This window comes from Dipodomys merriami, unplaced genomic scaffold (assembly GCF_024711535.1).
Source record: "Dipodomys merriami isolate MVZ:Mamm:240054 unplaced genomic scaffold, mDipMer1.0.p SCAF_1, whole genome shotgun sequence".
NCBI classification, from domain to species: Eukaryota; Metazoa; Chordata; class Mammalia; order Rodentia; family Heteromyidae; genus Dipodomys; species Dipodomys merriami.
Window position 1 is genome coordinate 54,349,011 of NW_027202270.1, and position 25,278 is coordinate 54,374,288.

General features: G+C 36.6%; 1 protein-coding gene across 1 annotated transcript in view; it reads left to right on the top strand.

Moving 5' to 3' along the window:
• Pla2r1 (phospholipase A2 receptor 1) overlaps nucleotides 1-25,278 on the top strand; it is a 116,588-nt gene that overhangs the window by 58,057 nt on the left and 33,253 nt on the right. Inside the window, 6 exon segments of the mRNA XM_070022392.1 lie at nucleotides 9,420-9,616; nucleotides 13,880-14,025; nucleotides 17,459-17,543; nucleotides 20,358-20,490; nucleotides 20,788-20,823; nucleotides 21,163-21,320. Of these exon segments, the coding sequence (XP_069878493.1) occupies nucleotides 9,420-9,616; nucleotides 13,880-14,025; nucleotides 17,459-17,543; nucleotides 20,358-20,490; nucleotides 20,788-20,823; nucleotides 21,163-21,320 (755 nt within the window).

Sequence of the window (25,278 nt, forward strand, 5' to 3'; positions counted from 1 at the left end):
ACGTAGAATCCCATGGTTGATCAGTTAACATGCTTAGTCAGAGGTAAGACTTCCTCTGTGCAGCACCAGCCACCAACAACACCTGGCAAATCTAGGGAGGGGGTGACTGTTGGCTACACTTACATTTCCTCATCACTTATGAGTAGCTTTAAATGTTTGTTTTTTAATCTTTCTACCTCCTGAAGTTAAAATAACGAAGTGAGTGAGAAATCAAAGAAAGTATATGTATATCATCTCTGTTGAATAACCGATTTAAATACCTGTACTTTTAAAAAACTACTTCCCAGTTAACTCATTGTGCAAGAAGTTTTAAAGTGGCCATACCACATTAATAACAAGAGCTAAAAAAAAAAAAAGTCCTACCAATTATTTTCAGGTCTAGAGAGGACTGAGGTCAGGAAGGAATAAAAGCCATACTTAAAGATTTTTTCCCCAAATTAATGCCAGCTATCAGACCACAGATTCAGGAAGCTCAAAGAACTCCATGTAACATAAATGCCTGCCATCCTAGGAACATTGTATTCAAACTTTAGGAAATAAAAGATAAATAAAACATTCTGAAAAGAAACCAAAGGAGGAAAACAAATTTTAGTTATGCTAATAGAGGAGGAAAGATGAAAATTGCAGACTTCTCAGAAACTATGCAAACAAGAAGAGGATAGTAGGAAACATTGAAAATGTTAATTCAAAAAACTGAGAATTCTATATTTTGTGAAATTATCCTTTAAAATTGAGGAGAAATAATAGTTTTTATCCCACAAATAGACATTGAGGGAATTTGTCATCAGCAGACTTGCCTTGAAAGAAATTTTAAGTGAAACTCTTTGGAGAGAAGGTAAATGATTCAGAAACTCTGATAAAAAGGATGGAAGAATGAATAAGTAAAAGTAAAGTAAAAGCTTTTATTTTGCTCTTAATGTTTCTCTTAATTTGCTCTTTATTTTGCTCTTTATTGATCTATATTCAAAGTAACAATAGCAACAATGTACCTAAATAGAAACATATGTCAAGTAAATATATATATGACATGTTTATGTATTATTTATAAAAGATTTTTTTTCTAGTAAATGGAGTGGATCACAGCAGTGACAGGTATTTTATGTCACTGTAGGTTTGTCAATGTGCCATTGTGATGTGTAATCTCTATAGTGGCATGATTGTGTAGCAGGTAGGATTATATGGGAACTCTATATATTTCTCACGTAATTTTTCTGTGGACTTCAGAATGCTGTAAAAATGTTTATCTTCTTTCTTTCTAGTCTTATTTTTTAGGCTGGGTGTGGTGGCACACATCTGTAATCCCAGAATTTGGGAGGCTGAGGAAGCAGAATTGATAAATGCCATGGAGGGAAATAAAACTCACATGAGAGCTCAGGGGTACTGGACATTTCAAAATGGCAATTTATCCCTACTTTTAGTTTTTGTCATCCTGGTTTATTTCACCTAATACAATGATCTCTTATGAACTTTGTTTTTGCAAACATCATCATTACATTCTTCCTTTAAAAATTGCATTTTTCCTCCGTTCCCTCCTCCTTCCTCCTATTTGTTAACAGTTTTTGTTAGGTTTCATTCATTATGCCATTTCTTATATATAAACATAGTATACTTCCATATTATTCACCCTCATTTCCATCTCCTAAATTTGTCATGAGACTTTACATTTTAAAAAAGTTCTATTTTTTAAAGATGCTTGCAAAGTCAAGCTAAAATATGTTTGTTTAGGAAATATGTATAGAAACTGGTGACCTTCACATAGCTCTAAAACAAGAAGTACCCCAATTCAGGCAAGGGAATAATCTTATTCCTCAAATACATGAATATTATTAAATTAAAGAGAGTTAATAACATTCTGTATCACACTACTGAAAAAATTTAACAATAACACTGAAAAATATAATAAAAATCTCAGGTATCACTTCTATAAACTGTAGAATTTTGTTAGAAATGTCTAGGCCTGTCAAAATAAATTAATACATTTTGAGTAGACAAAATTTTGGGTTTTTATGTTAACTTCCTTGGGGCATATTTAGATGTCTAAAATCGGGAAGTGAAGCAGGGCTTCTTGTCATTCATAAGTTCCTGCTGTAATTTATTTGAGTGGCACTCCTCTTTTTCTCTTTTCCCTGAAGCAAAAATGATGCCCTGGTGCTCAGTTTGGCTGCTCATGCTGATTGACACTGAGTAAATTGTCTCTGAATAAGATGAAAATGTAAATCTGTTTGAAGAAAATAGCAATATAAAAGCCTCTGTGTTTCCCTTTTGCTTTTAAATTACAGCTTGTAGAAACACCACCCTAAATCACATTTTCTTTTCCCGCCTGTCACAAAAGAATCCATTAGCTTGAGCCCCATGTCAGAATCTTAATCCAGCATAAACTGACTATATGAATTGACCACTGGACAGGAAGCCTGCAGCTTTTTATAAACTCAGCCAAGAATGTCATTATGTCATACTAGCAAAATGCACAGTGTGTGAAGGAATCACATTTCTGCCATTTTTTAAACTCTCTATTATGTTTATCAACTAGTTTAATGAACCACCAAGTGCCAGCTATTATCAGATCATGACAAATCTCGTTTCAGCTATAGCACCACCTCCTTTCCATATTCTCTCACAACAAAACCCAGGCATCATTTTGTTTCATCCACAAATGCTGTGTATTATTCCCCCAAAATATAATGACTTCTTTGTTAAAAACATGGTAATGCAATCAGAGGAATGAAAGTGCTTAACTATAATTCCATAATATCATAAATGCTAAAACTTCTAAGTGACCCACAAATACTATAGCTATAAGATTCATATTGCAAATTGTCTCACTAGTACATCTCCTAAAATGTTTTAATGTTGAGATTTACCATCACCTTCATTAAAATATACTTGTAGGTATAAACGGACTGTTCATCTTATAATCTTCCTGAAGTTTACACTTGGCTGATGGCATCTCTATTATAATGCTTAATGTGATTCTTTTTATTTTCTCTAAAATTGACATATTTACTCTTTAAAAATTAGAATCAGAGACTCCAAAATCAGGCTTCATTATGATTTTAGAAAGATTATTGCTTAGCTATTTTTTTCTGTCTGTAGGTAAATAAGGTTTCTCTCTTTCAGTTTTATTAGCAGCCACACATTTAAAGCTTTTTTTTTTCTTTTCTGAGGTGCCAAGGCTTGAATCTAGGGCAAGTGCTCTACCAACTTGAGTTATGTTCTTATTAATTGATAAACCTAAAGTTTATTAATTTACAGCTGGAATTTTTATCAGGGAGTTATTCTCCATCAATATTTCAGTTACTTTGTGGTGTTAAAGCCAGGATAAATGCCTAATGCAATCCCTAAATAATTGTTTCTTCACTGGCACCCTCCAACAGTCATCAATTAGAGGATGGATTTTGTTGACTTTTTTTATTATTATTGTGAAAATACCATACAGTGGGTTACAATTACATAAGCAAGGTAATGAGTACATTTCTTATCAAGTATTGTTGCCTCCTCCTTTGCTTCCCCTTATCATCCCTTCCCATTCCCCCATCTTCCCTCCACTCTTCCTCCTCCCCCCACCAAAGTTGTAAAGTTCGTTTTTTGACATAACGACTTGTACATCTCATTGTTGCAACAGGTCCACCTGTATCCCTATTTAAACAATTTGTTTTTTCCCTTCTCCTCCACAAATTATACTAACATCAAATACAGTGAAAACAGGTTATACCGTAGGGGAGGGACATTGCAAGCAACAAATAAATACCTTATAAATATGTTAGAAACAATAGCAAGAAAGAAAAAACATCTGAGTCCTTATCTTGGGGTTTATTTCGCTTAACATCAACTTATCTGACCGTTTCTGCTTGTCTCAGACATATACTAGTTATTGCAAATAAAGGAAACCATGGGACCTATGTTTCTTTGGGCCTGACTTACTTCACTTAATATAATTTTTTCCAAGTCTTTCCATTTCCTAACAAATGGGGCAATGTCATTCTTTCTGATGGAGGCACAGAATTCCATTCATTTACCCAAATGATCACAAACAAGACCATACTAAAGCTAGCAGCACAACTATGTTTATTACAGCATTATTTACCATAGCTAAAATATGGAACCAACCCAGATGCCCAGATGAATGGATCAAGAAAATGTGGTATATATACACAATGGAATTGTTGGCTTTTTTAAAAAGTTAATTATGAGGCAAACATTTTAAACCTATTTATAGATTGCAATTACCCTTTTTAATCTCAAATTGCTCCATCTTTGTGATGAGAATTTCCTTAAAAGCTGCCTCCCAAGTCCTTCTGATATGATAATAGTGGTCTTTACTCTCTGATACGACAAGATGTCAATTTCTACTCCAAACCTAAGATCTCCCATGTCATTGAGGAATGCTGATCTTGTTTTATGGGAAGTGGCATTATTTCCACACATAGTCTTAGTATATGTAGGTTTATTGTCTGGAAGTTTGTTGTTGTTACGAGGCCATTTCAATAACAGATCTAAGATGTCAGTGTCTGTATGTGTGCACACACACATGCATGCGTGTGCGCAAGTCTGTGTGTGAAAGGAAATACTTTTTTCAGTTCAAATTGGTACTTTCAATTCAAATTCAGTAGTACAAGGTCTTTACTTAACCTGTCTTTTATCTATATTTCCTTTCTTTTATGCCAAAAGTCTCCATTCTCACACAATATCAGGAAATTCTGCTGTTTTTTATATTTTTTTAATACAACAAAGGGGCTATGTGACCCTTAGTATTTTGAGAGAAGTAAAATATTCAGGTGAAACAGGAAAAATGATTTTGGTTCACGTTAACCACTGCTACTGATCAAAGGGAAAGATGATAAGAGGGAATCTAATGTGTGAAAACTGAAAGGTTCTTTGTACTTAGATTAAAGATTGCATAAAAGTGGAGGCTGCCCTATGGGAAAGCAAATGAGTGAATCTGTACTTGCTAAGATATTACAAAAGCTTCTCCAAGTTATGTGAGAGCTTCCTAGGAGTCAAATAGAGAAAAAGAAACAGTCTCTGTGACAAAGTTCTGCTCTTAGACCTAGAAGAAGAAGTATATTTCTCTTGTATGGGACAACTCCAGGGCTCCTGTACCCTAATTGTTCCAAATCAGTAAAAATCTTCTAGGGACAAGGAAAACTCAACTTTAGTCCAGCAGGTCACATTTATTTGCTTCTAAGCATAGTATAACAAGAATTAAGATCCCTGTCTCAGGTCAGCAGATAAACTATACAGCACTACCCAGCTTCAGATGCCTCAGAGTTCTGAAATGAACTACCTCATAATGAGGACATGCTCAGCCTTGGTTTTGAGTACCCTTTGGATATCTCCCTACCTTTTCATAATCATAAGAGTGATTGTCTGTCTTCACGTAAATTCTGTAGCCACACAAGGAGAGATCTGTGACCAGGAAAATGAGAAAGAGCTTCATGGGAAAAGAAGAAGCATAATTTGAGGCTCATTCATTCACTCACTCATTCATTCATTCAAGCTTCTATTTCTTGAATCTACTCTCTACTTTGATATTATATCACAAATAGATTCAAATAAATCCAATTTCAAGTCTTGGGTAAAACAATCATTAACTCTATGGCCTACTAAACCTTTGCCTTCATTTTCCATCTGTCAAATGTATATATTCAACCTGCTTCAGAGTTTTTGACATTAAATAGAGGGATGGCCATGTAAAATGCCTAGCACTGTGCCTGGCACAGGTATAACACTCTGTGCATACTCTTCTGGAGGAGATCCACTTTTCCCTATGGAGAAAGAAAGGAAGAGGGAGAGGGAAGCTGAGGAAGGTATAAGACTTGAGAGGTGAGAATGTTTTGGTTTTGGATGGGGATTTTATTACTTTATCCTTTGTTCTTTACAATTAATTCAATCTTACAATTACATATCTAAAAGTTCTGATCATGAATCTGTTACCTACAATAATGGCAATTAAAGACTATCTGTGAATGAGCATTTGCTGTCATATTTTAGTTGACGTTAAAATCACCATACTTTTTTGCACAGATAAGGTGTTGTCCAGGACTATTTGAGGATCAAATTTAACTGTGATATTTCACCATTGTTCTCAGGTTTTTTTTCATGACTTTTCCCCCTAAACTTCAAATAGTTGTGCAGGAGGGTTACAATTTTAACATGTCTAAGTGTCCAGCGCTTTGTGATCAGAGTCACTATTTAATCCTTTTTCTGCATCCAATCTACCCCTTTTCCTTAGATAAAACTGTTGCCAAAAATAGGAACATAAATATATAGACTCAAATAAAATATCTAGGCATTGAGACCTGGTATAGTTCCCTCCTGCCCCAAACCATAAATTGGTTTGATTGGTTGGCTTATACTTTGGTACTTGACAAGAGAGGTTAAAGGTGATGGCTTTCCAGCTCAGTTCATTTTATATAATTAGGTAGCTGCGTCAAGTGCAAAAGATTGGAACAGTGAATTCAAATTTCTTAGTTTTTCCCACTGATGTTTCAGGGAAAGAGTGAGAAGGTCTGGGAGCTAAAGTAGGTAAGCAGAAATGCTTTGAAATATGAGATTCACCATGGAAAAAAAAGGATAATAATTTTTTTCTCCAATGAGAAGTGAGTTATTAAAAAAAAAACAATTTCTCTGGGAGAAAAATTGCCTCTACTTTTCCTCCACCTTATTCTTATTATTTGGCTTTGCAAGCATCCCTATGAATTGGCATATAAATTCAGTTTATATCTCCCTTAACCCTGTCTCCCTTTATTACACCACTTTACTGCTTCTTTGGGGCTTAGACTTTAAAATTTGGGTCAAATGTTCCATTAAGTTAACTGCATTAAAATACCAATAACACTCCTGGAGCACTTTGCATGTCTCCTTGAGTCACAAACATCTCCTGCTTCACTAATGAAGATGAGCTGGACTCTACTGCATCTAAACCATGGTGAGACAAAAATGCAAGGCCAACAAAAAAGAGTATATTATATTATAAACTTGCTGATTCAAACCTTTAAACAATTCTCTGAACGTGCAGGCAGAACTCCTGTCACAAAAATCCCAGTTTTTGTCCTCAAAATGTCTTTAAGCAGAATAACAACTTCTTGGGGGTGTTTTAGCTCTTCCTAACTTACAGTATGCTTTCCAACATGTTATTATCACTATATCTTGTGGCTATATTTAAATCTACAAGATTTATTATGATTGATTCATGTTTTCAAGCTTCAAGTTATTCAATATTTGTGCTGGAGACCTTGTGTTCCAAATTAGACGTTCTTTCTAGGAATTTTCCCACTTTTTTTCTGCAGGAAGTGGAAGTTTCCTTGGAAGGCCTCAGAGGACCTCGGGGAAAAGTGCTCATCTTTCTTCCTCATTCAAGTAGAACAGATCCATAAATATGTCCCACTTGGGGATTCCATATGAATCTCCACTACTCATTTTCCTCTTCCTCATGCACATCTCCTCTATTGCTCATGACTCAGCTGGGTTTGGGGCTTCATTCCTAAATTACAAAGTGCTGTTCATAGCAAAGGCAGTCATATAGTATATGCCTTCACCCTTGTCCATCTCCCTACCCCCAGCCTTCCATCTCTAGCACTAAGTAGCTCTTCCTGGCTGGTGGAAGTATCTGATCAATTTGGTATGAACCAACTCTCTCTTGGCTTACTTTTGTTCAAAATAAGCCATGCTTAGCATGTTTTCTCTTCTATGAATATGTTCACGTTTTGGGGGTTTTGATGTATTCGTGCATGGGCATGCATGTGTGCACACATGCACACACATGCACACACACGCGCGCGCACGCGCGCGCACACACACACACACACACACACATACCTTTGAGTGTCACCATGATGTCCAGCATATAAGGCATGATGTGAACCTAGGACTCTTGAAGACACAAACAGTGCTTTACCTTTCTTTTCTTTCTTCTTTCTTATCAAACTCTATTCTATTTCTTCATTCCATTCTTTCTTCCAGCTCCCATGCTTTGTTGTCCATTTCTTCAGTCTTCTGTGACTATAAAACAACCAATACATAGTTGACAATGATCATGTCAGCTACCAAATATCTAAAAACCAAAAAACTGAAAAAGTGAAGCCATTACTACTGAAGGGAAATTAAGCAAGATAAGTATCTAGTACCACATTACCACCTTTCTTTAAAGTACTTCTAGGCCACAAAGCTTCAGATATGTCTTCCACCACTTGCTTTTTACAAGCCCACCCTGAAAACTCTATACCTTTCCCTGTCCTCCAAAACCTAGCTCAAATATCCCTTCCTACAAATCCTTTTCTGATAGATATCTCTAGGCAAATTCCATCAGCCCTTCTGCAGTCTCTCCCACAGCTCAAGACAAGTTCCTTTCTGTTATACTTTACATATTATTTTATTGCAATTGATTATTCATCTGTATATCATACTAAACCAAAACGGGTTTTTTTTTGCTTGTTCGGTCCTCTCTCTGTAAAAGCTAATATACAGCATAGCCAGGGATGTTGTAGATGCATAAATTTGTTGTGATTGTTGAATATCAATATAGTTCATTAAATAGTCACCCTGAAATCAAGAGGAAAAAAAAACAATTTCATTCTCATCCAGTGTTTATTCTATTTTTAGAATGGAATTGTTTCCTACTACATTGAACTGAAATTCGAAGTGTATATTTATCTATCTTATGAGTTGTATAGATTCTGCAAAACTTAAGAAGCTTAACTCAATTTGCAAATTGTTTCCAAGAAAAACACATTTCATGTTCAAAATGTTCAATATACATGAAAAAACAAAAGTGAAGTTGTTCTGTCCCTAACAGAAAAATCTATCCCCTTCCCAATATTTCATACTCTGAATGTGGAGGGACAAAGAATCTGTCTTTTGCTTCTTATTTCCTTAATATCTGCCATTGTCTCTGACCCCAGAGCTTTTCCATCATTTCAAAATTTATCTTATTCTCTCCACTCTCCCATGGTTTATGGCTTATGGTTTTGTTCTTTGTTGTGGATCTTGTAGTCTACCTTGAATCCATTATTCATGTAAGTTTTCCCCCCATGGAATCTCTCAGGATGAGCACTTTGCTCCTGTCTCAGCTGATGGTTCACAATGGGATTTCAAAGCACAGCACTGAGCTATAGTGGATATTTTGGCTCCAGGTAGGAACCACTCCTACTTTCCTATCACTTGTTATCTGAGCTCAAAGGAGACAATGTCCAAATTTCAGGCTTCATAGCTTCTTTTCTCTCATGTTTCCTTCTTCTTTTCTCCAGAGATGAGAAGAAATGAGATAATTGTGCCAATAAAACATCCCTTTTCATCTTTATTGTTCTTCTCTGGATGCTTCATTAGGAGATTCAGTTATTCTGCACTCTGAAGAGCTGTCATCTGAGCACAAAATGTGTTAATCATCTGATATTAAACTGCTTGTTTTTTTCTGATCATAGGTTCCAGTGGTGGCTGTGTTGTCATACATGGAAGGAGTGGGCGCTGGGAGGTGAAGGACTGCAGACATTTCAAGGCAATGTCTCTGTGTAAACAGCCAGTTGAAAATCGTGAGAAAACAGAGCAGGAAGAGAGATGGCCTTTTCACCCCTGCTATTTGAACTGAGAGTCACAGCCTGGTCTGGCCAATTGCTTCAAGGTGATGTCAAGGTTACTTAACTACTCTCAATAATACCAGCAGTTCAATTTGATCCATGCACCACAAATTCCTTTATTATAGCACTTTTCAGAACTGTGCCTGGCAAACAGCAGGGGTTTAATTAATATTTGCCTTTCTTTTTCTTTTCACTTATAGTCCAAATAATTTTAAGTCAAATATTGACAGACTTCTGGTGATACTGAAGGCTTCCTTGTGAAGAATGATGTCTGTTAAGCAGAAATGCCATGCACCAATATTAATTCCAGGAGGGAATTAATATGTACTGGTTAGCAATCCTGGGAAAGAATTTTAAACACCTGACTAGTAAGAGCTCTAGGTTCAGCTAGAGGTTTTGCGCAAACTCAATTGACAGAGTCTGAGTCCAGTGAGATCATAGCATTCAGACAAGTCAGGAAAGCAAATTCATTCTCCACAGATGGGCCACAAGAAGCAACAACACCTAAGATCCTAGCAAGCCCAACCCCCAAGGCTCAGAAAAGCTGCCTAGGACACATGCTCCACTTCCCACCACAGCTCAGGGACTCCAAAAGCATTATTCTCTGGGTTTTATGCCTTGCCACTTGGGTCACTGGGCTAAAACATTGACGAGGACAGCTGCATTCTCAGTACATTCTTGCTGAGAAGTGCAGTCAAGAGGGGACATGCTGGGTCAACCAGGATCATTCAAGGACCAATCCTATAATATTATAGCACAAGTCAGCGTTCTTAAACTTTTTTTATGCCGGTCATAGGGCTTGAACTCAGGGCCTGGGTGTTGTCCCTCTTTTTTTGCTCAAGGCTAGCATTCTACCACTTTGAGCCACAGCTCCATTTCCAGTTTTGGGGTGGTTACTTGGAAATAAGAGTCTCACAAACTTTCCTGCCTGTACTGGCTTTGAACTACAATCCTTAGATCTCACCCCCCTGAGTAGCTAAGATTACAGGTGTGAGCCACCAGCTCACAAGTCAGTGTTCTTATTGCCAAGCAAATACCAAATGAAGGTGGTCAATACTCACTGAGAATTAAAATGCTAAAATTCTACATTGGATTTTAGCTTGTGAATAAAGTACTTTCCATGGAATAATAATACTTCTAAACATATATTTTGCAATTTTCTAGACATCTAAAGAGCCAACAAATTAATAAATATAGTTGACATGCATGTGTCAATAGATCTGCATGAACATAGATAGATACATACATACATAGACACATAGACAAATAGATACATAGTTGATAGATAAAGAAAAGAAGAATTTTACCTGAAGTGCTTCAGACCAGAAGTATTTTAATTTCCATATATATAATATACATGTATGTGTATATATAAATGCATGTGTATTTGCATATATGCATATACATGAATGTGTATATGTATATAAAATGCATGTGTGTATCTATATACATGTATATGCATATGTGCACATATATGCATGTGTGTAGATGTGTGTATGTGTACCTACATAGGTATGAATATATATGCATATGTATATCCATGTGCAAATATACATATATATGCATACATATACAGAGAAAAATAACATGGTTGGGACTTAAGTCTAAGCACAAAATCACATGTACCACACATACACACACACACACACACACACACACACACACACAGATATACAGGCTAGAGGTAATTTTATACAGTATTTTTAGTAATTCTGCACATGAAACAAAGTTTGCATACTTAGAACTGTCAGAAAGCAAAGTTGTCACTATCACAAAAGGTTTCAGACTGTAGAGCACTTCAAACTTTTTACTTTCAGATTAAGAATACTCAACATAAAAGTCAAATTACATATAATATTTAAAAACTCATATATGTTAAAATTCTCAAAGAAATACCTGTTTAAAACATCAGCTTTAGATCCTAGATTTAAACCAGTTCCTATACTCTTCTTGCTAGAAGCATGTGATTTGAAATGTGAAATTTTTATGTTTAGTAGTTTGGTCTTGATTTGTTCTGACATGTTCTATACTTAGAGATTCCCCAAATCATAGGAGAAAGTTCTTCTCCAGCATGTTCTTCTCTGCCCATGTGAGTAGTATAGCAATAGGCCAACTCCACAGATATTACAGCTTGCAGATATCACAAAACAACATGAATGCCTTCCCTTTAAATGTACACATGTGAAATCTCAGATTAATTTCATAGAATAACAGGCCAGAAGTGATATCACAGAGTAATAAGTTAAAATAAAAATGAGTAAACTGAGGCCAGTGAGATGAAGTGATTTGCTCAAGCTCACATTTATGTACTGACAGTGAAAATGCATCCCTGGTCTTGGGACTCGTGGTCCAGTGCTTGTTCTACAATATATCATCCTGATGTGTCAACAAATGGATGGTGTGTTTGATGTGCACGGAGGTAGGATTTATGAATTTAGAGTGATTCAGAAAGAGGTTCCCAGAGGAAGCAAGTTTTGACATATAATTTAGAAGATGGAAAGGCTATGCTGTGGTCCACAGAATTTGGAAAGCTATTCATTCTGGTCTCAGCAAATAAGAACCTGTGCAGGCTGGCCTGAGAGTATAGCTGCCTGGCATCTGAGAGTCAGGCTTACTGCTGGAGTTTTCTAACAAGGGGATGCAGAGACTCAAGATCAAGAGTTTTCTGGGTCTGTCTTTCACTCTGTTTTTACAAAAAGCCAAAAGAAAACTTTCCATTTGACCAATTCCTTTCTGCTCCTGAGGATTGATGAGAGAAATTTAGACACAAACAACTGCACCTTCTATTCAGCTCAGAATTAACAAACCCAGAAATATTGCTGTCCTAGGTATAGGCGTTATTTCTCATTTCTTGACCAGAGTCACTCATATTCATGGTCATTTGGCTAGTTTTAATTTGTCAGAAGATAGCCTTCTGGGATAGAAATTTGTGGGTTCTTGAATTAAGGAGTCCTAGATATAATCCTAGCTCTGCATTTGTAGGTGTATGTACTGAATTTTTTTTATTGTGAAAATATTGTACAGAGGGGTTATAATTATATGGGCAAGATAATGAGTACATTTCTTATCAAGCATTGTAGCCTCCTCCTTTGTTTCCCCTTCCTGTCCCATCCTCCCCCTGCCCCCCCACCCAACCCTTCTCCCCCTGCACCAAAGTTGCAAAGTTCGTTTTCGACATACGACTTGTACATCTCATTGTTGCAGTGGGTACACCTGTATCCTTATTTAAACGATTTGTTTATACCACAAATTATACCAACATCAAATACAGTGAAAGCAGGGGTTATACCGTGGGGGAGGGACATACAAAGCAACAAATAAATATCTTATAAATGTGTTAGAAACAATTGCATGAAAGAAAAAAACATTTGAATACATATCTTAGGGTTCATTTCCCTAGCATCAACTTATCTGATCTTTTCTACTTGACTCAGACATATACTAGTTATTGCAAATAAGGGAAACCATGGGACCTATGTTTCTTTGGGCCTGGCTTACTTCACTTAATATAATTTTTTCCAAGTCTTTCCATTTCCTAACAAAATGGGGCAATGTCATTCTTTCTGATGGAGGCAAAGAATTCCATTGTGTATATATACCACATTTTCTTGATCCATTCATCTACTTGTCCTGAAATTCTTAACACCCTTTATCCCAATTTCCTTGACTCTTGACAAACATTAATTGAAGGAAAACATTAATTGAAGGAAACTGTACCAGCTATAGGAGATTTAGTGGGGAAAAAGGTCTTCAGGAAACTTATTTACAAAATTGAGTTTATCATATTCTCTTCATGAATTTGTCATGAAGATAAAATGAGCTAATTTGGGGGGGGTTGTTTGTTTATTTTGTTTTTTGTTTTTTTGCCAGTCCTGGGGCTTGAACCCAGGACCTGGACACTGCCCCTGAGATTCTTTTGCTCAAGATTAGCACTCTACCACTTGAGCCACAGCACCACTTCTGGCTATTGCTATATATGTGGTACTGAGGTTTCAAGGCCAGGGCTTCATGTATGCTAGACAAGCACTCAACCACAAAGCCACCTTCCCAGGTCCTGAGCTAATAGTTTTAAAGTGACTAGGTACCTTCTAGTTCACTAACTGTTACTTCCATTAGCTCTCAAAAAAGAACAACAGAAAAAGTAGGACACAGCTGGGAAGTAGTGTGCTAATCATAAAAGAAGCTCTGGGTATAATTCTCAGCAGCAAAAAAAAAAAGAATGAAAATTATATTACTATTAGTTTCTAAAGCATAATTGAACAGCCTTTCCTTATCCATGACAGTGTGGATTTTTTTTTACTGTACAGGTATTTCACAGTGAAAAAGTCCTAATGAAAAGATCATGGAGAGAAGCTGAAGCATTTTGTGAAGAATTTGGAGCTCATCTTGCCAGCTTTGCCCATATTGAGGAAGAAAATTTTGTGAATGAACTTTTACATTCAAAATTAAATCGGTAAATAGTTGTGAGTTTTGAAAAAAATCACAAATATTATCCCTCAGTAATGGCTTTTTACGGGTCAGAATCCCACGTAATTAATTAGAGTTCTAGTATTAGTAAGTCAAAAATCAAGATATCATTAGTTGTGGAAGAAAAAATATATCCATATAGCCTTGTATGTATAGGCCACCAAGTGGCCATAAAACAAAGTGATGATTGATATTTGAGATCTTTGTCATGTATCTCTAGTCAGATTTTTAAAGCTGTGTTACAAAACGGTATCTACCTCAGTGGGATTTTTAAATTTTTTATTGTAAAGGTGATGTACAGAGGGGTTACAGTTACATAAGTGAGGTAATGAGTAGATTTCTTTTTGAATAGTATCACACCCGCTTCATTTTCTCCCATGTTTTTTTCCCCTCCTGACCCCTCTCCCTGCAGAAGTATATAGTTCATTTCCAACATAGTGTCTAGAGAGTATCACTGCTGAATTAGTTCACCCTTTGTCTGACCATTTCAGTGCCTCCCCTTCCCCTCCCCAAACCAGATAAACTTAGTAGTTTGAAAGTGTTTCTTAAGATTCCCCATGATCCTGGGACCTCAGGAACAGAAGGGTCCTAAATGAGCAGAGTTGCTAGACGACCACCAGCACAGCCCCCACAAGCTCCACTAATTATTATTTTTCTAAATGATAGGAGTCTGTTTAAGAGTTCACTTGAAATAAAAATCCTAGTGATTAAAAAAAAATCCAGTCCAACTCCTCGATTTGATGTTAGTACTTGGACTTTAACTCAGGGCCTTGTGCTGTCACTTGGCTTTTTACCCAAGGCTGATGATCTACCACTTGAGACACACCTCTACCCAATTCTGATTTTGCATTTGAAGAAACAAGGTGTTTTGCTTATTGGGGTCTATTTCCAAGCTTACGGAATCTCAACATCCTTGGAATTAAAAATCCAGTTAAATTTGAATGAGAATAAGCACACAGGTTTGAGTTAACCAGCATCCAGTACAGTAATTCATCCCATTACCTTCCCAGCACAGTAATTCATCCCATTACCTTCCCACGGTCATCCAATGCCTGCTGAACTGCTTCCAGTTTCAGAATGCCCCGTGCCTGGAAGGAAGCCCATTCCATTGGTAGAAGCTGGTTTCCAAGATCATCTTTCTACTAAGCCAGAAATCCGCCTCCTTCAGTTTGGAGCTAGAGCAATGTAAATCAAGCATACGCTAAAATATTTGAAGGGATCCCCACTTCTCTTTCTTGTGAGTTCTCCCATACCTTGGTCTCTTGCTCTAGAATATTCTTGTCAACCAGCATACCTTTTAGGAATATCTTTTGTGGAAAAAGCACAGGTACATGCATAGCTGATTCAAGAATACAGCAGACATGGCAGACAAAAACCTGAAGATGCTGTGGTCTAAGGGGGTATGCCTCCAAGTCCTTAAGTCTTTATTCCACAAATGTAATACCAGCAACTTTGCTCCAAGCTCTAGAAGCCTGGAATCTCAATGAAACACTTTTCCAAAACTCAGAGAAAATGCAAGATTGTGTGTGTATGTGTGGAAAACTCTGGCCTTCCCTGGAAGTTTCCCTGTCAGGACACTCCCACAAAGAAGTTAATATGTGCTATCTATCCAGTTAGTCAGCTTCCATATTTACAAAATGAACCTAAAAATTAGAGTTTTGACATTTACAAGTGTGAGTCTCATAAACTTCTATTCTGTGGGGGAAAGGGGATATTTTATGGTTAACTGCAACCACAAAACCAAGTACAATGCTGGAAATTAACTATATACAATCATAACATGAAGGCTTCTAGAAAGAAGTACTTTGAGAACAAAATCTCTTTTTTTAAAAAGAATATTTCTTACCAGCACATAGACCTGCTGGTCCCTACAAGAAATCCTGATCTGAGAGACCATGGCTCCAGAGCCTGACTAATCGTTACACTCACTTGGGACACACAGCTTTCTGTCCCACACCAGGGCTGCTGGATCAGACTTTGAGAAGCTTTCTGGCTAATTTTATTATTAGTTGGAGGGAGGACCACAGCTACCCATTGTTCTGAGTTGTGCTGTCCTTCATTACTTTAGCACCTTGCAAAATGTGTTTTATTTTTTTCCCTTAAATTTTAATGAATTTGCCATCTGAAACAATGACATGTAAGTGAGCTCTTAGTTTGCTTTCGATCAGATATCACTATTTCTATATGTATAAGTGCTCCAACATGAAATTTCTAATGGAATTTAGGGCTGAGCATCTATCAAACTATTAATCATTATCCTCTGATCCCAAAAATTATATGTCTCTTGCCCAGACTACCAAAATGTTCAACCAAAACATATGTGTGTGCTTGTTTAAAAATAACATAATTTTAGGAAATTGATGGAGGAAAAGTCAGTGTCCATTTGTCTTCTATGACCCAATCAAGCAAATTAAAAGTTCTTAGAGCAGAGAGAATCTATGGATTTCCAGCCTAGGCCATAACAGTCATGCCCTTAGCTTAACCTTATAGCATTCATCTCATCTTCTCACAACCTTAAATGTAGTAAATCGTCACCACAGTGGCCAGCCAGGCACCAGTGATCTCTCAGATTTTCTAACTTATATAATTTGTATCATTCAGACAGAGAAGCTCAGATATCTAGGACGCTATGCTCTGGAATAGGCTTGTTCTCTGCAGTAAGGAAAATAAAGCATCTCTCATGACTTCTGAGTCTTTTAAATCTTCAATTCTTCAAAATTATTCCCAGAAAATTATCTTAGTGAGATGCTTCATTGTACAATTAGGCTTTATTGCTTGATTTATTGAGTACTCTGCAATTTGACATATTTGTACTCTGCCTAATAGGAGGGAAGATGATTCTCTGTGGAGCCTTTTGCCAAGTCTAACCATTGGTGATGGCTGAAGTTAATTTACCATGGCCTAGGCTGATTTGCTGCAGAATTATTTATGTTGGGATCTGGGGGTAGGGGGAAATCTCTAAACCTTCTGTGTACCTTTTATTTAGTAAAGATGATGATTAACTTTCAGAAAATGCATAAACATTTGACAAACAAGTGACCAATTGAAATATAGTAAAGTAGTATGAATAGGTAATAGAAAGGTTAAAAAAAGTCCTCAAGAAAAAAAGATGTTACAAATTTTTACCAACATGTTTTCATGTGCCCTTGCCAAGATTGGAAGGTATTGCCATTTCTGATGAAAAACTTCTAATCTCAATGTGAGCTGATATCATCACCCACGAATAAACAAAGAGAAATAAAACACGAGCCTAAATCTTCCTCTCTGTACATGCACATAAAATATGTGATTGACTTGGTTGATCCAGTAGCATCACCTGGTTTCTGCAAAAATAAATATTTTTAAAGATTTTTTAATCTTTTGTCTAACATTAGGAAATCAATGGGAAAGGCAAAGTTTTTGTCTCTTCTTTCCTCTAGGACAGAAGAACGGCAGTTCTGGATTGGATTTAACAAAAGAAATCCACTGAATGCTGGTTCTTGGGAGTGGTCTGATAGAACTCCTGTAAGTCTTTCCAAACTGGACAAAAGAGATGAAGTAAAGAAAAGCAGCCATGGCAGCACTTGCTAAATTGATTAAGAGAACCTAGAAATAATGTCCATGTCTCTCCTATGGCTGTGCTAGAGATTAGGACTAAGAGAGTTACTATGTCAAGGGCCTGGGAAACTTTTGCTGACCAGATTATCCTGAAGTCCCAATAGTATCTTGTCCTGATAAGAAATCACAACCTCCAACATGTCCCCCAAACCATTTCCCAATTTGAAAAGTCATCTAGCAGAGAAACAACTATTCTTTCAATAATATTAGGCTTTTCCCATCCAGTTTCTCATTTCCTAAACAGTATGGATTGGCCTTGGCTTTGTCACAGCGAAAATGAGGTAATTTGGGAGAACAATTTTCAGTTTATCTCATGGTTCATGGATAGACATGCCTTAGAAATCATCTCCTTCACAGCCAGAGCAAGTAGTTCCAGGAAAAGAAATCTTATTTTTCATTCTACCTCTTCTTTGAAAACCTTTGTGGTGTTGTATTGCTTTTGCAGGTGCAATGTGAAAATATCACATTTTCCTTAAGATGATGGGGAGGGGGAGGGACACCTGAAGCACTATCCCAAGTTGCAATAGGATCCATCCTATATCGCTTGCAGAATCAGCTCTTTCCATGAAAAGGAAAAGAAAGGCTCTCAAAGACCCTGAAGTGAGTGTTTAATGCAGCTGCTGCTTATGGAGCCCTCATCATGTTCTGTGCAGTGAGCTGAATGCACTCCTACGTGATATCATTTCATCCTTACAACAGCTCACTGCAGTGGGCAATAGAATGATTAGCCGTCTGCCTAAAATAACAGAGGACAGCCATGATTAGCACACAGGTTGTCTGACTCCTGAGCCACAAAGCTGTTAAAAAAATAGCAGTAGCCAAACTTTAAATAAAACCCACTATAAAAGTTGTGTTCAAATCTGTAGCCAAGAAGGAATTTATTTAAAAAAGAAAAAGAAGCCAGGCGCTGGGGGCTCAGGCCTGTAATCCTAGCTACTCAGGTGGCTGAGATCTGAGCATCGCGGTTATCAAAGCCAGCCGGGGCAGACTCATCTCCAATAAACCACTAGAAAACCGGAAGTGGTGCTGTGGCTCAAGCGGTAGAGCACTAGCCTTGAGCTGAAGAGCGCAAGGACAGCGCCAAAGCCCAGAGTTCAAGCCCCACGACCGAGAGAGAGAGAGAGAGAAAGCCTTGTGCTTCTCATGGAAACAAAATAATGATAAGGGCATTGTAGTTGTAAAATGCTAATGGGAGTACTTGTGCTCCTACACTGCTTCTTTACAAAGGGTACCACAAACAACACAGGGCGAGACCTTAGAAGTCACTGAGCTGCATGGATCTGTTTTGCTAATGAAGGAATCATGACCCAGGAACAGAAGTATTGAATACAATACAGCTCTTGAAAAACAAATTATTATACAGAAAAGTTGAAAATATTGCATTGTGTTTCAGTAAAACAAACGCAATAATAGGAGAGGGACAAACAATTTGGTTCAAATAAAAGAGAAAAAGGCCATAAGATAGTCCACTGAAGTTCTCTTGACTCTCCACTAGACACAATTAATTAAACTCACATCATTCTCTGAACCTGAGTGTGTGTGTGTGTGTGTGTGTGTGTGTGTGTGTGTGTGTGTGTGTGTAATCATTAGATATAAACTGGACTGGATGCCAGTGGTTCATGCCTGTAATCCTAGCTACTCAGGAACTTAGATTTGAGAATCTAAGTTCAAAGCCTACTGGGACAGGAAAGCCTGTGAGACTCTTTATCTCCAATAATTTACAAGAAAGAAAAGAGGAAGGGAAGGAAGGAAAGAAGGAAGGAAGGAAGGAGGGAAGGAAGGAAGGAAGGAAGGAAGGAAGGAAGGAAGGAAGGAAGGAAGGAAAGAAGGAAGGGAGGGAGGGAGGGAGGGAGGGAGGAGGGAGGAGGGAAGGAGGGAAAGAACAAAAGCCAGAAGTGGACCTGTGGCTCAAGTTGTAAAGACTAGCCTTAAGGAAAAAAATGGTTACAGGCAGCTCCCAAGCTCTGAGTTCAAGTCCCAGGACTGGTGCATGCGCAAATGCACACATGTGCACACGTGTGAGCACACACACACACATACACATACATGCACAAATAAAATTGTGATATAGTTGCAAAGCTGTATACAGGTTTGGGAAAAGTACAAGAGGTTTCAAAATATCCTCTTTTTTCCAACATTTTACCCATTTTACTTGTGGCCTACACTATCAACTATTTATTATTAAATAGTTGAGAAGGTTGGATCCTTATTTAAAACCTCTTTTATGCGAATTCTGTGGGTCTTCAGGTCACTCATGGTTAGTTTCCTGGTTAAAAAGCTAGTTATGGTCTAGAATTCATTATTAAAGGCTGAAAGTTTAGTCTATGTACAAAAGATTGGCATTAGAACTGACACTCAAATTTAGCACATCCCTGAACCTTTAAGAAATGTAGCATGATCCCAAGACTAAACGAGTCCTTCCAGTTAGTAAATAGTGCAAGTTCAGAACCAACCTTGCATATGATTTCTTCCTCCTAGAAAAGAAGTAACATACCTCTTTTATTTTTAAAGGAAAGACATCTTTAAGAAAAGAAATACTAAACACTAGTTGGCATGTTTTACACAAATGTGGATCAACCTCAAACTAGAGTGACATGTACATGTTACTGAAGCTTTCTCTAGATGACTCTAGTGATGTGTGCATGGTTGCTTTGTTTGGATCTTTTGAAACTTTTTATGGGGGAATCAACATTAAGGAATAATGAACTTCATCTGCTGCAGGTTGTCTCTTCATTTTTAGACAATTGTTACTTTGGAGAAGATGTAAGAAACTGTGCTGTGTATAAGGCAGACAAAACCTTGCTGCCCTTGCACTGTGCTTCCAAACGGGAATGGATATGCAAAATTCCAAGAGGTAAAAACACTAATAAGGTCTTTGTAGGCTAGGTTTCTATTTTTTTTAATAGCATTTTCCCCCAAGGAAATTACAGCGATTCAAAATCCTAGCACCATGTCAACAACCAACTGCACTATTTATTTAATGTGTCATAGGAAAGTGAATGAAGATAGCACCAACACAGTGGTTAGCTCATTGGGAGTGGGGTAGCCAGCTAACACTGCAGAAGTACAGAATATGGTTGTAGCTGATATTCTTCAAGAATGGGATACTAGGAACAAAGGTCAGCTAAGGTTATTTGCTTTCTCTTTGCAGATGTGAGACCTAAGATTCCACTCTGGTACTACTATGGTAAGACTAATGCTGCCACACTCTAATTATATGCCATCTAAAGGCTATGATACACTATTTATTGTATTAACAAATCTCTCCATCCAAACCTATCTTTCCTTGTATCAATCTAAAGTTAAATTGTTGAAGTGAATAAATGATTGATGAATAATCAACTTAATAAATATGCTCACTAAACAAAATTGAAATTAATCTAACTCACTTCCATGATCTCTGAATATTAGTGAATGTTTCTTAAATGAAGTAAATTGAAAGGAAAATAAGCATAGCCTATAATATTCAAGTTTGCATTATAGCTGTCACTAGTCTGGACAACAACTGGCACTGTTTTTCTTTCAGATGCTCCTTGGCTTTTTTATCAGAATGCAGAGTACCTTTTCTACTCCTATCCATTAGAATGGTCTTCCTTTCAGTTTGTCTGTTTCTTGCTGAACAGTGACATACTCACAATTCTTTCTGCACATGAGCAAGAATTCATCCACAGCAGAATAAGAAAGGTACCGGAACATAATTCACCCTGAAAAAGTTAGAACTTGGAGATTTTTATTTTAATTTCACACAGTTGTTTAAGTTTCAGTAAAAACAGAGTTTTGGGAAGGGTTTCTTTCTGCTATAGAGATTAAGAGAAAACAATAGAAAAACAAATAGGTTTTCTATGTTGTTCAGTCATTTTACATTTCTTCATTCTTTAGTAGCAACAATGGTGAGTAACTAGTTCTGTGAACTCATTCAGTCATTCAATATATATTTGTTGAGTGCCATCTAGGGACTAAGATTCTTTCAGTGATTAAAACTGTTTAAAAAAAAATCCTGCCCTTATGGAGTTCCTAATCTAGTATGAGAAGAAAAAAACTATAATCAGTATAGGTAAATAGAATTACATAAGGTGTTAAAAAAGGTAAATAGATAAATGCCATGAAGGAAAATAAAACTCAAATGAGAGCCCAGGGGTACTGGACATTGCAAAATGGCAATTTACCATTACTTTTAATTTTTGTCATTCTGGTTTACTCCACCCAATATAATGGTATATAATGATCTCTCATGATTCTTTTTTGCAAACATTGTCATTATATTCGTCCTTTAAAAATTGCTCCCTCCCCACCCCGCTCCATTCCCTCCTCTTCCTCTTATTGTTAAGTTTTAGGTAGGTTTCATTCATTATGCTGTTTTAAAAAAAAATAAGTTTTTTATTGTGAAAATACTGTACAGCGGGGTTACAGTTACATGAGCAAGGTAATGAGTGCATTTCTTATCAAGCATTGTGGCCTCCTCCTTTGTCTATCCCCTACCATCCCTTCCATTCCACCTCCACAATGAAACCCCCCCCACCCCTGCCTAAATTGTAAAGTTCAATGTTCAACAGTGTCTTGTACGTCTCATCGTTACAATGGGTCAACCTGTATCCAAATTTAAACATTTTCTTTTTTTCCTTCCCCTCCCCAAATTATACTGACATCAAATACAGTGAAAACAGGGGTTATTTCTAACATATTTATAAGGTACCATGCAATTTTTTTGTTGCTTTGTATGTTCCTCCCCCACGGTATAACCCCTGTATTCACTGTATTTGATGTCGGTATGCTGGTTTTTATACATAAACAAAATGTACTTCAATATTATTCACCCCCATTTCCATCTGTTTTACCTACCCCCTCTTGCTTGTCCCTCCTGTTCTCACATTTCCATTCATGCTGTACATACCATATGTATGTACATATCATATATCATATATGCCATCTATGTGAATATGTGCAACATGTCTATGTAGACATATAATGTGTATATTCATATATGTATATTCCACATATATGCATACACAAACATACTGTATATGTGCATATATATATATATATATATATATTTGGTCAGCATAGTATGTGTGAGAGAAAACATGGTATTTTTCTTCTTGAACCTAGCTTATTTTGTTTATAATGATGACTTCCAGTTCCATCTATTCCTACAAATGATAAGTTTTACTTTTCTTTATCGCTGAATAATATTCTATTGCATATAAATATATATATGATATTTTCTTTATACATCCATCAGCTGTAGGGCATCTGGGCTATTTCTATAGCTTGACTATTGTAAATAGTGCCACAGTGAACAAGTATCTCTATTGTATCCTTTGGATACATTCCTTTGGATATGTGCCCGTGAGTGCTTATCACTGGATCATACATTAGTTCTAATTTCAATTTTCTGAGAAAGCTCTGTACTAACATCAATGGTGGTCACACTAGTTTACATTCCCACCAATAATGAATGAGGGTTCCCTTCCCCAAGCCCCATCTCCACCAGTATTGGTTCTCTTTGTGCTCTTGATGCTGACCACTATTCTGATGGATGAGATAAAATGTCAGTGTTGTTTTGATTTGCATTTGCTTTATGGCTAGGAATGGTGCATGTTTTTCGAGTATTTGTTGGTCATCTCTACTTCAGAATTGTCTGTTCAATTCATTTGTCCATCTGTATTGGCTAATATGGTGTTTGGTTTTTTGCATTGTTTGTATGTTCTGGCTATTAATCCCTTGTCAGAAGAATACATGGCAAATATTGTCTCCCATTCTTCAGGCTATCTCTTCATTCTAGGAACTGTTTCCTTAACAGTGCAGATGATTTTTGTTCAGTGTAATCCCATTGTTCAATCCTTGCCTTTACTTCTTGAGCTATTGGAGCCCTATCTAGGAAGCTGTTATCTGTGCATGCATTATCCTATGTTTTCCAGTAGCAGTTTCACATCTTGCATTAAGATCTTTGGTCCCTTTTGAATTGATTTTATTACAGGAGGAGAGACAGGGATCCAGTATCAGTCTTCTATGTCTTGGTTATATTTCTATTTCATGCTATGATTATATTTATATAATAGATAGATAGATAGATAGATAGATAGATAGATAGATAGATAGATAGATAGATAGATTCAACTAGTTCTACAAAATCTCATGTCTTAAGCCCTAAAAATAGGTTAATTTTGCCATTTTTGTATGTATATGTGTGTTTGTGTATATGTGCATGTGTGTCAATACTGGAGCTTGAACTGGGCATTATCCCTCAGCTTTTTCACTCAAGGCTAGTGTTCTACCACTTGAGCCAAAACTTTACATCTGGCTTTTTTTGCTGGTTAATTGGAAATAAAAGTCTCACAAGCTTTCCTGCCCACCCTGGTTTTAAACCACAATCATCAGATTTCAGTCTCTTGAGTAGCTCAGATTGTAGGTGTGAGCTACCTATGCCCAGCTTAGTTTTACCACTTTTGATGAAACATTTTTTTTAAATGACAGGTTGCTTTTTCTTACGTAGCTTAGTAGATTAGCATAGATTATTGCATCGTATCTTTTAGTTAAATGTTCTTTCCACATTGCACCACCTGTAAAGGTTGTTTGCATATTTAAAACAAATAGTATTCCTGCTTTAAAATTAATGGACATACCACATTTCTGTTTTACAAGCACATAGTAATAGGTGATTGTGACCTTATGCTTAAGCTAAATCTGTTGTCTGTCTTTACCATTTTCAGCCTGGGTATCTTCCATTGCTCTGTGAAGTTTTGGACCATATCACAATAGGTTTCAATGATGTGCTTTGTGGGAGATTACCATACTATAATTGAGGTGCTAATGAAAATGCCACTTAAAATGCAGAAGATGTAATTTCTCTTTAGTGGTCTTTAGTTAGGGTATCGAACAATCAGGCCATGATTTTTGTGGTTCTCCCAGTGAGTTCACAGTCAGTCTCAACAGTCCCACTCGAATGTCTAACAAAGAGACTCTAAATTCAGCATATAAGAACATATCCACGTAATGACACCCCAGGGATCCAAAATTATACTTGTTCCTATCAAATTGTTGACAGGATAGACAGACACATTGTTCAAGAGGTAAAAATACCTATTTATAAATTAGAGTGGTAGCCAACTATCAGCTTCTGTTAGGTGATGACTTGAACTCATGTGGAAAAATAATGTATCATAAAACATATTCCCAAGTCTTGACAGAAATGAGAGTGCAAATTTAAATATATAATGCCTTCAAATTAGGGTTTTTTGGCATATAAAAAATTAAATTAAATTTCAACATTTATACATATCACACCTACAAAACAAATTATTCTAACTTAGGGGGTCTCCAAGAAATCTTCTTCCTCTTTTATATTTAAAGAAGGAATCTCAGTTTCTCAGGTTCTAAGTCCAATATCACATCTGCTTTAATGAAAGCATGGGCACATCATGTTTTAATTTTTTACTCTATTTTGCTTAGATCTATGTGATTGATATCGGTATTAAAATAATAAAGTACATATATACATACATATATATACACTCCTATTTTTAGTTGTCAAACACTAGAATTCAGTAACATTCCTTTGACCTATGTTGTATCTTTTTATTTGAATGTTATTGATGTTAAACCTTAACAATCAGACCACTACGTAAAATTCAAAATCTTTATC